Genomic DNA, 16595 nt, shown 5'->3' with positions numbered 1-16595 from the left:
CAGCTGAAGTTTTTCACCAACGTTCGGTAGCATTAGCATTAGCTCAGCTCGTCTGCAGTCTGTGCCTCTGCTTGAGACTCCCACCTGATATGCCAGTGTTCACTGGACACCATGGGTAATAGTTCAATTGTGTCTTCACGACCATGAGAAATATAGCTAGGTGATCGTACTTTTAATCCTGTTTATCATTGGCATGTTGGTGTCTAGCTGGTAAGCTGCTTCTCCTCCGTCGTTTTCGCAGTGACTATAAAGGGCTAACGTTAGGCTTGTTAGCAAGCTAGCTAACGTTATCTCATTGATTTCACTGGCCGTTTGAGTCAAAATAAATACGCCTAACGTGGCTTTCAGTGTGTAGGTTAACGCGCGTTATATGTCGCTTATTACACAATCGTCATAAGTGTCATGACATAACGAGATTATTTTGTTGAGATGGCATATTTTTGCTGAACCTCGCGGAAGAATACATTTTACACTAACAGTGTAGTGCTGCGGTCCGTTTACTCGTGGCAGTCAGTGATGACGACTACATGTAATGTTATGACATTAGCAGTCCAGTGGCTCGGAGCGCCACCTAGTGTTGTCTCTGTGCTGTCCAAGAAGTTATTCTGTGCTAGTCGGGCTTGATGGGTGGTTTAATAAGCCTTAGATAATGGACCGCAACGTGTTTGGTGTTTTGTAACATTATCAACGCTTTTGTGGATGCAGATAGTATTGAGAATAGGGCTGAAATTGGAATCAGATATATTGGCCAACAAGCAAATAAAAGAAACTTAATGTGGTGCCATGAAACTGTGTAGTGGCTACATATTGGCATAATGGAATTATCAGTGTGCAAATGATAGAAATGTATATAAGTATTGATGTGCATACATGAAAGATTGTTTTACATTTGTCAAACAAAGTATTGTGATGAAAGAAATTGGGTAAAAATTTGCGTTGGTGCGTTAGCAGTTGACGTTTGGATGGTAACATTCATATATTCAGATGTCATAAAATGTACACATAGAAAAAATAACATACATGTTAGCTGTCATGGAGCATAGCACTGCAGCTGCTTGACGTCGTCTAACTGTAAAACGTTTGTTTATCGTTTATTTGCAGATTTTACAAAATGCAACGTTAAATTTCACATGAGGACAATCTTGTTATGACCATAAGATTAGATGCAGTAATTGCAATCTCATGCGAGGACTTATATTGAGCCTGTTGTTCATATTCTTGCAGTCTTATTTTGTTTAAATCTTAATGCACAACACAGATTGTCCATTTGTCAGGAGTACATGGATGAATGGTGTTAAAACCTCTCACTGCCTATGATATATTAATTATTATCTCTCTTATACTATCGATGCTGTAGTCTTGCATGATTTGCCTGACAAAACTCCTCCAGAAATGTTAATAGAGGGAAGGCAGGGGGAACATTCGCACACACATGTACTCCCAAAACCATAGGAAGTAAGTTGAATATCAACCTTTACAATCACCCAGGTAAACAGGTAGTCTGCAGGGTTGGTGGTCAGAGGTTGAAATGACCTTCCTACATACTTCCAGTTGTTTCCATGGAAACAATGAAAAAATCTCACCCAGTTATTAGCCTCGCTTTGACATGTTTAATCATCAGGTGACGTGTTCGGTTCTTTGGACTCACGTTTTTATTCCTCCGAAGTGGGTTTATTACATTTTCTTTTAGCCTTTCAACAGACAGACACGGTCTGTGTTGTTAGTCTATTGGAAATTCTTTATTTTCTTTAGCCTCAAGACTTTTTCCGAATTGTACACAGCACAAACGTTAGTCTTAATTTAAACCTTAGTGTATGAATCAACACTTTGTCAGTGTTTATTCAAGCCCACACCCATCAAGTCACTTTTTTTGAATTTTTGAACTTCCAGTCCAGCTTATCATGAACAAACAACACTCTTATCAGCACTCATTCACTCTAGAGGCTTAGTTCACACAGCAGGAATACAGAGTTACACACACAGTTCTGCTGTGTAAAACCCAAGAATAAAAAAGGGTGAGTTCATCCAAATATAATTTCTTTATTGTTCCATCATACTGATGACGATTGTCTTGGATTAACGTGGCCACGTTTTGAACCAACTTTATGGTTACTATTAATGCTATCAAATACTGATCCTGCTTAGTAATTATTTGCAATAGAGCTCTCATTATATAACACTACAAATGTTTCAGGCCATAATTAAAATAAATAAATACATAAAAAATACAGTATACTGTAGATATTTAAAAAATAAAAAAACGAGTTGCCATTTCTAGGTTTATCCACTAGAGAGCACTGACTTATTTTTCTTCAGGTGTAAAATGCTGCTCAGTATTAATAATCAAATCCAGGGATTTTATATTGTGCCTCAGGCTTTAAGCTATACTGGATAATTTGTTTATTTGCATTTAGATTATTTTAGACGCTAAAAGTAAAAAGTATGTTTATTGAACCTCTACTAGCACTGCTGGGTTTTATGACTTGGCTCTAAAAATACTGAGGTAGCGCATGAGGGTTTTTTTTTTTTCTTTTCTGCGGCGTCTGTTTTCCTCCCACACCACTTGAACGCAGCACAAGATCTTTAGCATGAACTCCCCATCGTCCCCGCATTTCCCACAATGCTGTTCGGCTTCACTGCCTTCACGTTAGAGATCAGCTGAGCTCCGGCGTCGCTGCAGTGAGCGCACGGCTGCCAGCGGCTCGGGATCGGAGCAGCTCGGGGATGCTCGGCGTCTCTCTCGTCGGGTTTGGACATCATTTTAAACCCCCTGTTCGGCCGGAGACTGGGTTTTTTTTAAACCGCTGCAAGAATGTGACTTTTATGCAAGCGTTTTTTAATTTTCTACCCACGTTAATGACCCCGACTCTGCAGAACGAGTAGATACTTTGATGAGATTTCTTGTATTGTTTTTTTATCATCTGTCCTGTCAGTGCGGATTACACCTGGACTGGTCACCTTCCGGGTTTAGGAGCAGGTTTTTTTATCGGGAGTGGGCAATAATATGTCCAGGCGAAAACAGACCAACCCCTTCAAAGTTAACTGTAGGTATTCCAGGTATTGTCTAATACAACTTCACCATGTCACGTCCATTATCCTCGTATTTCTGAATTAGATTATGTTAAACTATTCATTAATTCTGTAGCGTCCTGTATTTACAGTGTTTCCACTTAAGCTTGAAACAGATTTATAAAGATGTTTTAAACCAAAGACAGGACTCTTTATGACATACCATCACATAGACTACTCTCTATGTGCTGTCTATTCCACAGCTATTCGGAATATGTCAGCAGCTGACATTTGGGGGTTTGCATGAAAATGTTTTCTTGGCAGATCGGTGATGACATTTCACTTTCATTTTTAGCTTAAAGTTTGTAACAATACAGCACAATGCTTTTCATTTTTTATTTTCATGATTCTCAAGTGACCCACTGAGGAGTTATGTGACTATAGTAGCATAAAAGCAGCCCAGTAACTAAACTAAACTGAAATCTGCATCTTTATAAAGTTTTTCAAAATGAGTATATATCTGGCCGATATTTAATACTTAAAAGTAGCTGCTATTACTCACAAACTCAGGGAGTAAGTGTTACATGTAGCAGTGCTCATCACCTTGATTGCATGCACAGTGCACCCTTGCAGCACAGTCATGTAAATATCTCTCCTTTTCAATTTGATAATGTATGCAAACTTTCAGCGGCATCCTGCGGCACAAGTTATTTATATCATCATTTGTGTGTTTTCTAAGTCGACTGAAACACTAGACGCTTTGTGATATTATCTCCCTGTAGTTAGTCTGTGTTTCATGGCCTGTGGTTAACCATGTTTCTGGTTTTTGGATTTTGTTGTAAGGTGTCATGGCTGTAGTTTAACTTAGCAAAAATGTTGTAGGTGTTAAGACGAAGCAGATCTCCAGTCATGTCAGAGTAAGCTAATTCTTAGACCATGAACTGAGAGAACGAGCATTTTAGCTTTTACTCTCTGTGAATCTGCAAAGTTCCCGTACACAATTACAGGAAAGTAATACAGAGCAAAAGAGAGAGAAAAGAGCCAGCAACTCTAAATGTGTGTGGCTGGCTCGTACTTTAATATGTCGTTCTGTGTTTCTGTTTGTGTTTTTTAAAAGCATATATTTGCAGTATTAAATATTTAGTATTTTTTAGACATTTTATAGATGTAATGATTAATTGATTTATTGGAAACGTAATCAGCAGATTATCTGCTAGTGCTAGTTGTAGCTTGCTGTTGTATTATCATCATTTCACTCTTTATTTTAATTAAATGTTCTCCAATATGCAGAATTAATTTGATTTAAACAGCAGCTATTCTGCGGAAATCCCTGATGTGGATTTGTTGTTGGTGTCAATCCATGTCCTGGCTTCTGCCCCTTGAATCCCCTTGTTTGTGGACAACATGCTGACCTCTTAAACATGCCTCAGTCCACAGACAGGGATCACCCAGTGTGATCCACCGCTGTTACATATGCTGCACCCCTCCTTTCCTAACAGTTTGTTTAAACTGCCTTTCAAATGCACCTTACACTTGCAGCTGCACTAATCCCTGTGAGCTAATGAGCTCATTTGCTGCTCTGTAACACATCTGCAAGGGTCCAGAGTGGAAGTAGGAAACCCTCCGGGGCAACTAATACTATGTAATATTGTCATGCGGTTGTGCACTTCATGCCGTAACCTTTTTAAGATTGACAAGACGTTCCTCCGGTGGTGTCACTGTAGTGAGAGTTCAGGCACTGGGTTTTGTACGTTGACTTCTCTGTGAGCTGCCTTGATTCTTTTACCTGTCTTTTCTTGTGAGGTATGAATTGCATGCACAGAGTTGTCCCCCCAGAGAGGGTAAGACCAGACAGACAGACTGACACACCAGACAGGCAGGGAGACAGTCTGACAGGCAGTCAGGCAGGCAGGCTGACAGACACACAAAGACACACACAGGCACACACATATAGGGAATTCCAGACAATACAACAGCACTGCCTGTCTAGCTATTTGTGTACCTCCTTGAGTTTGATGCACAGCAACAACAAGAACAGCATTATATAAAAGTTAATTAAGACTGGAGGTGGTTCATGCTTTGTGGAGAGAAGTGGTTGGTCCTTCAGCTTGACAGAAAATAGACATCAGTTTGTGGCTCCTCACATTTTTTTAAATATAAAAATAAACACTCTGAAAAACTCTTGGAGTTTAACTTCATCATAACAAACTGTTAGCAGGTACTCTATGAATGTTGTTAAAGCTAATTTAACATTTTTATGGACATGTGCATGTGAAAGTAGAGTTTTAAGTAGATTTTTCTCTCAGGTGTATGGTCTTGATTTAAAGAACCTGAAATAACAATTGCAGCATTAGCTTCACTGTGACAGTGTCGTTTTGTGGTCAGATTTATATAAATATACATTTTTAGTTGATTATATCAAGGAGAATTAAAGTTAAACTCAGGTGCTGAAATAATCAGGGGAAGTCTTCCTCAGGAAAATGGTTAATCAATTCATCTGCTACTCTCTAATATCAGGTCACCAGTTAATCAGTGAGAATTGATCATCATTGATCATTGGTCTGGACCACCATACTCGCTCTGTGTGTGTGTGTGTGTGTGTGTGTGTGTGTGTGTGTGTGTGTGTGTGTGTGTGTGTGTGTGTGTGTGTGTGTGTGTGTGTGTGTGTGTGTGTGCAGATGGAAGACAGGGGCCCCTGCACTTCCTGCAGATTCAGACTGTGTTGTGTGTGTGTGTGTATTTTGGAGGGGACGGTGGCTGAAAAGGAGAAGGAGGGGGTTTTGAATTCAACAGGACCCCCATTGCTTGGTGTTTGAGTAGAGTTTTGGCATTCTGTCTTTTGTCTGTTTTGTTTTGCGTGCTACCCTCCCTCCCCACCCCACCGCACCGCCTCGTCCCCACCACCCTGCTCCTCCTCCTCCTCTTTCCCTCTTCTATGTGTCTGTTGGCTGATGAGTTTGTCTCTTTGTCTGGATTCAGTCAGACACTGCGTCACCTCCTGCCTACAGACACACAGACTCAGAGATAACATCACAGTGGCAGAGACTGAGGGATGGGGGAGGAAGGGAGGGAGGGAGCGAGGAGAGACAGATGTACAGACAGAGCCCTAGCAGTGGGGGGATGGGTATCTCTCACACATCAATCATTGGCTATGTGCCGTGAAGCCAGCTTGTTGTAGTAGTTCATAGTTCAATACTCCAACACTCTCCACCAGTGCTAATAAATGCTTGGATTTTTGCGGGAAGTGGCCAAACTGCATTCACATACCAACTTCTTACCAGGAACAAGATAGTGGAATGTCAAAGTCAAGATTACACCTCAGTGTGAGTGTGTGTGCAAAACCTCTTGTGATGAGGGCTGTAATTATTTGTGTCAGTCTCAGGTAACTGAAGTCAGGATCTCTCTCCCATCTTGGATCTGTGTTAATGGAGAAAAGAAAATTGGATTTTAAGCTGTCATTTATTTTATCTGAAATGAGATGTTCTTGTGTGTCCGTGCCAGAGGAGCTTTCAATGAAGCTGTCTCCAGTGAAGCAGCGTTGGCCAGTAAATACATGTAATAATAAGGAAAATGAAGGTATATTTTTTTACCAAATCCTGTTATCAACAGGGCGGCGATAAAAAGAAGAGTGACAACACAAGGAGTTAGATGAGCCACATATGGGCTGTCATGGTACGAAGCATCATCCTACCTCTCAGAGATGATGGTATAGATGGAAGTAGTTCGAGCTACATACAACAGGGAGGACAGAGGGCGAGCCAGGCTGTTTGGTGTGTGGGTGGTACTGAGATAGAGAGAGAGAGAGAGAGAGAGAGAGAAACACACTGAGTAGCAAAGCAGTTAGCTAGAGGAAAAGAGTGCAGCCTGCTTCCCCCGTGGGACTGCAGCATGGCTGTCGACCAGACCTACTATATATCTGTGAGCGTATATGTGTGTGAAAAAGTGGGGGTTGGGATGCAAATGAAGTTAATGTTTGTGCACGTATGTAAGTGGGCTTCGCCTCGCCAGCTTAGCATCCATTATGTGTCATGGATGGTTCATATAAAGGCGCCTTAAGTTCTTGTCCAAAGATTTTTGAATTTCATAATCTGATTTCTCTTTGATGCTGCTTTGCTTTACATTTTATGAATATTTTTAAAAATATAAGTTTGCTTGTAAAAGTTTATAATGTGAACAAAACATGAATCCTCAGCGATAGGTGATACACCAGTGTTAGAAAAAAAACATCATACCTTCTTGTGGTATGCTACGGCCGTAGTCGCTGTTTCTGTGTTGCTATGGAGATAAAACATTCATATGTTGAACATATTGAATTGAAAAAAAGCTGCCTTCTGTATTGAAATAGACTTTTATTTACTACTAATTGAAATTGTCAGCTCCGTATTAAAGTATATGAATGAGCGTATTTAAAAAAGGGGTTGTAAACTTAACTGGAAATCGGTTCTGCAGCCTTAGTGGTGTTGAATGAATGTCACCTTTGTTCTACTCCTGTGTTTCATGTTATGCAGGAAGTTGCAGTAAGTTGTCGTAAGAAAATGTTTCTAAGTTGTAACACCTGATAAATAAGTTTGGTTCCCCTTTCATGTATTTCACACCTTTTTTTAACTGTTGCAAACTTGAATTGTTCTTGAAATTGTATTTTTTTTTAATTCATTATCATATTATCAGTGCTGCAAAGAACTAATGAACTAATCAATGAACTAATCAAATCAGTCAATGAATCAAAGTGATGCAAAAAATGTAAATACTCACATAAACCGTACACCCACAACATAAGAGGAAGATACAAACTATAACTGGTTTACATTTCTATAATAACATGGCATGTCAAACTGTTATTCCACTAGTTACTTTTTACCTTATATTACATTTCCATGTTTCTTTAGCTCATTTGACATATATCCATATGGTAGTAAAAGCTTTCTGGGGACCCTCAGTTCTCTCTCCAGTCAGAGCAGTCTACTCACTCACTGAAAACACTTACCTTACTGACTGCTACTGTATTTCTGTCTCCAGGGCCATTCCACACTTCAGGCATCACAGGACTCCAGCACACTATTAACATGGATGGCAGGGATGAATTCACCGAAGACAGCGAATGCTGCAGCAACAACTCCCAGGAAGTCCAAGGGCAGGATAGCATCTCAGGTAAAGAATGGATGACAGGACAGGGAAAGAGTGAACGGACTCTGTAGGAACGTCCTCGGACCGAGGGGTGTTAATGAGAGTAAGCCCTGCTCTGTGTTCTGTTGTCTGTCTGTATTGATAGGGCTGTGTTTGCCTCCATAGAAGACAGCGATAGTGACCCTGACAACCACGGTGAAGACTCGTCCTCCAATACCTCAGCTGACGACCACATGACCACCAAGAGAACACAGTGCCGCTTACAAGGAGCGGGAGTCAAGGAGGTGAGAGGGCTGGTCACTGATTGATGTCATGGACAGTATTATGCCTCATCTGTAATTAGTTTGATTTCTGCCTGAAAAGCTGCATAATAAGTCACTGAACTGTGAACAAGAGGCTGGTATGGCACGAACATTGAAACAAAACTCCACAACAATCTGCCCTGCATCTCTGTGTAGGTGTCCGGTTTCAGTTTCACATATATTACATATGGTTTATAAAAGAAGTGGTTTTGATTGTGTCAAGACTTGTTTTTCAACTCTGGTCCACCAGCTGAACAGCAGTTGCTGCGAATATTAATTTCAACATACAGTATATGTCCACCTTGATAAAATGTTTTGTTGCAGTAGCATATGCCACCATAGGACTTGCTGCAGTTTCAACAAGTTTAAGTTACTATCCATCGAACTGTGGTTTTCACAGCTAATGTGTTGCACAGCTAAGGTGTTGCTCATGCTGTAAGAGAAATAGCAGATAATGTAAATGCTGCATGGGTCAGCAGAAACGGGAAGTACTCATATCTTTTATACTGTATGTGACATTTGCACAGTAGTTCCTTCTTGTCACGCCATCTATTAAACGGTTAATCACATTACATTTAGTTATTTGGCAGATCTTTATCCTAAACACAGGCTATACTGCACATATATCGACTTTCACTATGTGAAACTGTCAAGATAAATTCTTACTAAAACTATACAGAACAGAATTAATACAGTGAATCAAAACATTAGAATGAACTTAAGCTACTTTAATTCAAGTTAAACTAAAATAAAGAGGAAGTAGCCCATTCACTGCTGTTTCACATTTCACTCTGGCCGCTGCATTCACCCACGCACACTGAGCACAGACCGTAAAGAAGTCACAACCACAGCAGAGAGCATTCACTGACAAATGTTAGCAGTTCACTCTAATGTTTGGCCTTAAAGGTGCTAGATTTGTCTGTAGTCACTTTTTTTAAATTTACTGAAAGTGTATAAAGTTGTTAAATCTAGCAACGAAACACGGAGCTAAATAAAGTCATGTTAGCTTGTGCCCAATTGCCTACACAGAGACTGACTAGTCATCTTTTTATAGAGGCATAGATAACGAGCAAATGTACACAAGCAGAGAATACTTAGGTGTTTACTTCATTAAGTCGTAACTGTTTTCAGTTTTATAATTGCAATAGTGCAACACTAACATACACCGCTGAAAGTAAAAATTACACCACTTTGAAGGACAGTTGCAGTAAACTTGAGCAGAACACCCATGGTAGCATTCAATATGTTTTGTACTCGGACCTTCTGTTGGAAAACGTCGTGTTTTTCAGTTTGCGTGTGAGTCACATCTGCGGCAGCACACAGCATCATGTCACTGTCTGTGAGTCACTTCAGTTGTGATCATTTTTCCCATTCACATATAACACATCGTCATACAACACTTGTAGCAACGTTTTAGCTGGGAACCCGAGGCGAGCAGTGACCTCATGAAGGCCTGCTTCAACTTGGTTTAAAATTACACTTGCACAGCAACAAAGAGTGACTCTTATGGGAGGAAGGGCAAAAAATATTATACTGTGTAATATATCTTAAAACATGTTTTATTTGCCTTTTAGAAACAGGAAATTCACATTTAAACTAATATAACATCCTGGTACAGTCCTTTTTAAGTGAAATTAAAGTGTGCTTTCTCTTGAATACGCTGGTTTTGCTCCAGAGATGTGTTTTAATGGTGGTTGGTTTCCCTCAGGAGAGCGAGGACGGGGCAGACCACTGCAACAACTTTGTTTGTCCTCTCTGCACGCTGGATTTCAGCAGCCCTGAGAAGCTCATCTCCCATGTCTACCAGGTGAGATCAATATTACCTCTGCTGTCTGAATGTAGCACAGGACTGAGATGAAAACAAAGCAGCTTTAGACCCTTTATGTCTGTTAAAAATAAGATAGTAGTAACCATCACCTGTAAAGTATCCTTCATATACTTGATGATCCAGTCTAGTGCTCAGTTCTTCTTGCAATCTTAGGGTTAACCACAACAATATCAAGTTTGGTTTATGACATAATACAATATAACGATGTTTACAGTTCAGTTGATTAAAGAAAATCACATTCAGTGCCAAAATCGTTCAGTGATTAAACAAGGAATCGGGTTTGCAGAACTTACAGCATCAACACTTCATGGTTTTTAACTCAAAGTAATGTAGAGCAATTACAGCAGTGCGTGTTGTTTGCCTAAAGTCATCAATTGCAAGAAATGTGCTTCATATTATTTGCAGTATGAGAAGTTTCCTGGCATTTAAAACTTTGACGATAGACTTTATTCTCCAAACCGTTTCATCTATGTTGTTTCACAGTTCTCATATATATTGTAGAAGTTCATTAGTGTTATGTTTTCCTTCATGACAGGATTTCAAAAATCACTTTACAGTTGATGCCATTTTGTTCTGAATTTCAAGAACCAACTACAAAAAAAATAGACAGTTAATCTTTTAATGTTAATGTTTTTTTGAACATGTCTTATCTTGTTCTGCTGTCTTTAACAGCACACGACTATGATGAGCAACACCAAGAGCTATGTGTGCCCAGTGTGTGGGCGAGCCCTGAGTTCGCCTGGCTCGCTTGGACGGCATCTTCTCATCCACTCTGAGGACCGCCTCTCCAACTGCGCTGTCTGTGGCACACGCTTCACAGACACCAACAACATTAACAGGTTCTCTTCAACTCTACTGTATCTGTTGTCTCAGGTCATTAATGCACACTGAATTCCATTTTTAAAATGAAGACGTAAAAAGATGCTTCAGATTAAATATTACGATATATTAATATATTAAAATATATATTTTATTACTTTGTTACTTTTATTCCGTTATTTCACAGTAGAGAGAAACAGAAAACTGGGGCAAATGTCTTACTACCTACAGCCTTTGTGGTTTTGTGGTACACATCTTAACTACTATTATAGACATAGTTGCATAAATAAGGCCCCAAAGTAACATTATATAATAATTAGGCAGTTTACTTGTAGCCAAAAGACACAAAAAATAGATGTACAATACAGTTTTTTTTTTACTCTAACCTCATAGTGCTTTATTATTATCTGAGGGTTGAGTAACCTACAACAGATCCCTTTAATAGACATCACTGGTTCAGCATTAGAAACCGTTTTAAATAGTACTGTTTAACTCCTCACAGAACATCAGAAAATGATTTAGCCAAATGTGTAGTGAATGATTTAAAAATGAGTCATAAACTGCAGGTCTCTGACCTTTTTTTTTTGGTCCATCCAAGAAAGTGGCTGTACTTCCATCTATACATGGATCAAAATGAGTGCACTGTAATTCTGAATAAGTAAAAATATGGTCTTTAATACAGCACGTTAGAATTCAGTGTAGCTGTGGTTCTCAATGTGAGAGACTGGGCAGATTACAGAACATGAGGGGTGAATAACATTAGCACAGGAATGACAGATTTAAAGGAAATAAACATGCATGTTGCTTAGCAACTACCATTACATTTCAAATTTAAACAGCACTGGCAAGGTCAGGACACGCAGTGGAAAGAGAAACACTGAGAAGCTGGAGTGTATTTTAGACTTAGTGAAAAGAAAAATCATCTCTCATTGTTGACAGAAGCAGGTGTTATAAGATAAGACTGTAAGAAATGTAACTTAGAATAAACTGGGCACAGATACAGAATAGCTGCGTGTTTGTGTGTAGAAAAGCCGTTAGATGTTGTTAAAGCCTGCGTGTGATTAAACTTTTAAAGCAGGCTTTCCCCCCTAGTTTTATTATACTCTTGGGTTAATAACAGTGTGTCAAACTAAACTTTCTTAATTACACAAGACACATGAGACAGCGTAAAACTAATAATTGAGGAAATGAGAAAGAAGGAATTAAAAAAAGAAACGAGTCACCTTTCTCATTCTTCATGCCAGTCGTAGCAGCATGATATAATATAAAGTCACTCTGTTTATGTGTCTAAAAACATGTGACAGTGTGGTTGAAGCTCTCAGCAGGTTCCTAACAAGAGTGCAAGGCAATTAGATGTTAAATATTTTAACCAGTAATAGCTGACATATAACATGCTGATGTATTCGACCTCTGGCTCTGGTTGGCAGTAGTAGCCAGAGGTGCAAGGTGCAACTCCTCTATTAAGTGTGGACAGTACCATCGGTCATGCAGATTAAAAAAACACTGTTATATGAAAGGAGAAGAATAATAGAAAGCTACATTTGAACTGTGAATAGACTTTAAATAAGCAATAATGTTCATTTTGGCTCTTTGAACGGTGAAGACACCTTCAGGTAACAGGGATCTAAACCTCTAGGGGAGGTTTCAGTTTTACTAAGCTGGTGCTAATGCTGTCTCCTGTCTTAGGGAGAAGCTCAAAGATATCCTCGACACAGCCAGGATGGATGTTACAGGTGGAAGAGACACCTGTTCCATGTCCCAGTCCTTTCCTAACAGCCCCATGTCCAGCCCAGGCCCCGGCACTCGCTCCTGTCACGGACCGGGGCCCAGCCCCAGTTCGTGTCAAGGTCCTCATTCGTGTCAAGCACACGACCCCGACTTATGTCAAGTCAGTCGAACCTGCCAGGGACCAGGCCACATGTCAAACCAGTGTCAAGGCCCCAGATCATGTCATGGGCCAGGATCTGGACCGTGCTCAGGCCCAGGACCATGTGCAGGCTCTGACCAAGGACCCTCCTTTCCCTCACTGCCTGACAGTCTCCTTTCTGAAGGGCCAACACTCACATCGATCCCTGATGCTCTTAACTCGTCCTCCTCAGGCCTTCCTCCCATCCCTGACATCCTGAGCCCTATGCCCGTGTATCCTGCCGGGGTGCTGCTAGTGTGCAACAGCTGCGTGGCGTATCAGCAGTTGGTGGAGTCCCAGTCACCGATGCAAAAATGGGCTCTGCGTAGGAAGAACGAACCCTTGGAGACTCGCTTGAAACGCTTGGAGCGCGAGCGCACCGCCAAAAAGAACAAGCGGGCGTGTGAGACAGAGGAGGAGAGGGAGCTGAGGAGGCTGCGGGACCGCGAGGCCAAGCGCATGCAGAGGATGCAGGAAACCGAGGAGCAGAGGGCGCGCAGGCTGCAGCGAGACAGGGAGGCTATGCGTCTGAAGAGGGCCAACGAGACGCCTGAGAAGAGACAGGCGAGGCTGATCCGGGAGAGGGAGGCAAAGAGGATCAAGCGGCGGCTGGAGAAGATCGACCCTGCTCTGAGGACACAGATAGAGCACGACCCTGCTGCCATGGCCGCCCTCACGGCAGACATGAGTCTCTTTCAGTTCCCCTGCCCGATGCCAGTCCCTTCCATTGATAATGGTCTGTTCATGAAGCTGCCCTAATTGGACCAGGCCATGGGGAGATGGGGGGGCGCCAACTGGCTTCTGGCAGCGTCATTAACCTCTGCACACCGGGCTGCCGCTGTCACAGCGCACCACTCCCAGTTGGTTCCCTCCCAGATTCCCTTGTGCCGAGCAGCTTCACACACAAACTGCTTTGTTAATTACAGTAAAACTACTTCAATTTCTATTTATTGCAGTGTTAAAAACCTTGGGAACAGGGTTGAGAATGTTTCATATTGTATGGATGATGACGTTAAAGCATGTTGTAAAGAGATTTATCTGTTTGTCAGTGGACCAGCTGATTTAACACAGTTCATTCTAGTAGGAGCAGTTATAATTCCTTTGAGGGGAAAGAAATCTTTTGCACATGGACCTTCAGTGACAGGAGTGGGGACTTCGTAGCCACAGCCTCCTCCTTTCTTGTCCACTCCACCAGCCCAGTGACTCGGGTGTACCGGTAGCTGCACCTCTCTCTTCAAGCTGCCGCCGTGGGTCCCTGGGAAGCTCATACATAGTCAAACTACTACCTCAGCTGGCGCCGTGGTCGCGCCCTCTGTCCTGTGGCTTATTGCGTTCCAACTCCAAGCTTCCAAAGCTCTATATCTACTGTACACTAATACAGAGGATGCAGGTTGTTTTCCCACAATTTGCGTTTGCGTTTCTCACTCAGGCACTTTAATAGGACACAAACATTCACCCTAGTAAGTCATTAACGAGCACATCCGTGTCAGCGTTTCTCAACAGATCATCTCTGAATGTTTTGTCCTATTGAACACGCCCAGTGTTGAGCAACATTCCCCCTTATCTTCAGAGTTATTCGCCTCTTTACATTCTCTTTGCCAACGTTTGTATTGTTTTAGTTTTTTCTTACACTCCAGATATTTTGCCAGTGTCATTCTTTTTTACGTTCTGTTACGGAGCTTTTCTTTGGCTCATAAGGACTCAGTCTGTGCTGCTGTTATTGTACTGTACAATACATTAGTTACCTCGTATATACTTTGGGCTCATCACATTAAGGAATATTGTGCTAAAATGTTCCATCAAGTGGTCAAACTGAAAAAAATATGTTACTTGTTGACAACAGAATTTGTTACTTGAATTCTGCCTGAAGAAATGTTTTCCTGTTAGTGTCAAGTGGGTTATTACTATAATGTAGAAGGTCAAACATAGATAATGCAACTTCTGCTTCATGCAACTTGTGTAGCATTCACATGCTTTGTAAGGATGCAGTACCTTTTAAAAATGTGTAACAGTACCACTTAATTAAGATTAGGTTTTATTTTCCGCCAGCAGATTTATTTTAAATCACGACAGGTGATAATTATTTGAAACATACTCCCTGTCTTTGGTTTCTCTCTCTGTTACTGAGCTCTGGGGCTAGTTTCCTGACACATACAGCCCACACTGGGAAAGAGATTTTATCAGTCTATGTTCATTAACCTCATTCCAGCATATATTTATGCAATATGATGTGAATATATTTTTCTTGTGCAAATATTTTGGCTTGTTTCGCCACAGTCAGTGGCGAAATGAAATTGTTTTAATGTACAATTTTAAATTAGAGGCCATGTTTGGATATCCCTTGTTTAATCTCCTGCCTGTAAGGTTACCTCCACTTTTTATCGACATCACTTCTCCAGATGCAAACGTTTTCAGTGTTAAATGAGCATATTTGTCGCGAGATTTCAGAGACGATGACGAGCACTGGTTCTGTTTGAGTCACTCCTAGACAAGAATGAATCCACTTGGCTGATTTTTACAGCAAATCTAGCAAAGAAAATCAAAGAAGTATTTTTTGTTTTCTCTTCACAGGCTTTTCTAGGAGTGCATCAAACCTCTATGCAACAGATGTGTTATTTATTCCAAGGGAAACTAATTCACTTTTCACTAAAACTATGCAGAACGCGACTTTAATTTAAACAGACTTCAATGTAAAGAGTTTAGCTTCTCAGGCAATTTAACTCAGTGAGAGGGCTCAGAGCCTAGATTCCACACCCTGCTCCATATGAATCATTTATAAATCTATCAGGCTGTTAGGAACAGTTTTAGGCAATTATGTGACTTTTCTAGAGACAGTTTGTCTTCTGAGATTTGTTTTCTCTTCCGAGTTCAGCACATGAAAACAACAGGGTCTCTCACTGCCATCCTATTCATGACATACCTTAACAAGGGCAGATCAGTGTTTTCCACAAAGGCTTCAGGTGTCATTTACTTCTCTCGTCTTTCTCTCAGACTATGAATACTGGGTATTCTCTGATGTTGCTCACTGAAATTGCTGTGATCCCCTTTGTCCTACAGTGGAAATAATGGGGCAGAAAACTTCTGTGGTTTGATAAACTAATGCAAAGGAAGTACTATGAACTCTGAAGTGATTTAGTGAGCAGTACTTTCAGTATGGATTAGGTAAGCACTGCATGTCGTGAAACTGCACTTGTCCTAGAATGGTTCAATATGAGCTTGTGTTCTACTGTTAGTTTATGCCTGCCTGTTTTTTTACAGTTTAATCAAAAGAAAAAATGTTTTAAAATGTTGGCCTTTCTATAGTAATTCTATGAGGAGTTTCTCTCAATGTCCATGTTTACAAAATAAATCCCTGAACAAGGCCAAATGAATGAGCTCAACTGTTAATGGGAACATTTATGCTAGCTGTGATATCAGTGCATTCTGACTGGGTGGCCCGTTGGAGATGCCATCCTCTGTTACTGGATTAACAGATGTACAGATCCTGATGAAACCTGGTAAAGAATGTGGAAATAAATATTGAATTTACTATAATGATGGCGTCCAGTGTCGTTTTCCCTTGTGTTGTTGGTGAGTTTTCAGCCTTTTTATTATGGTATTTGCATTT

The 16595-nt window shown here is 40.7% G+C and overlaps 1 protein-coding gene across 5 annotated transcripts; it reads left to right on the top strand.

The window, feature by feature from the left end:
- The first annotated feature begins 4 nt into the window (after positions 1 to 4).
- LOC113174330 (zinc finger protein 821) lies at positions 5 to 16494 on the top strand. Of its 5 annotated transcripts, none has more exons than XM_026378239.1 (6): positions 5 to 115; positions 8026 to 8157; positions 8299 to 8417; positions 10144 to 10242; positions 10936 to 11102; positions 12769 to 16494. In XM_026378239.1, exons 1-6 carry the CDS (start codon positions 112 to 114, stop codon positions 13745 to 13747), a joined length of 1500 nt encoding a protein of 499 aa, XP_026234024.1. In that variant the 5' UTR covers positions 5 to 111; the 3' UTR covers positions 13748 to 16494. The 5 variants fall into 5 exon arrangements, with proteins under 5 accessions (XP_026234024.1, XP_026234023.1, XP_026234022.1 ...); XM_026378238.1 differs by lacking the exon at positions 5 to 115 and adding an exon at positions 2678 to 3044 and having other exon boundaries at positions 8302 to 8417; XM_026378237.1 differs by lacking the exon at positions 5 to 115 and adding an exon at positions 2679 to 3044 and having other exon boundaries at positions 10147 to 10242.
- The last annotated feature ends 101 nt before the right edge of the window (positions 16495 to 16595 follow it).

The sequence above is a fragment of the Anabas testudineus genome, chromosome 3 (assembly GCF_900324465.2).
Source record: "Anabas testudineus chromosome 3, fAnaTes1.2, whole genome shotgun sequence".
Lineage (NCBI taxonomy): Eukaryota > Metazoa > Chordata > Actinopteri > Anabantiformes > Anabantidae > Anabas > Anabas testudineus.
This window is presented reverse-complemented; position numbering and strand designations above follow the sequence as displayed.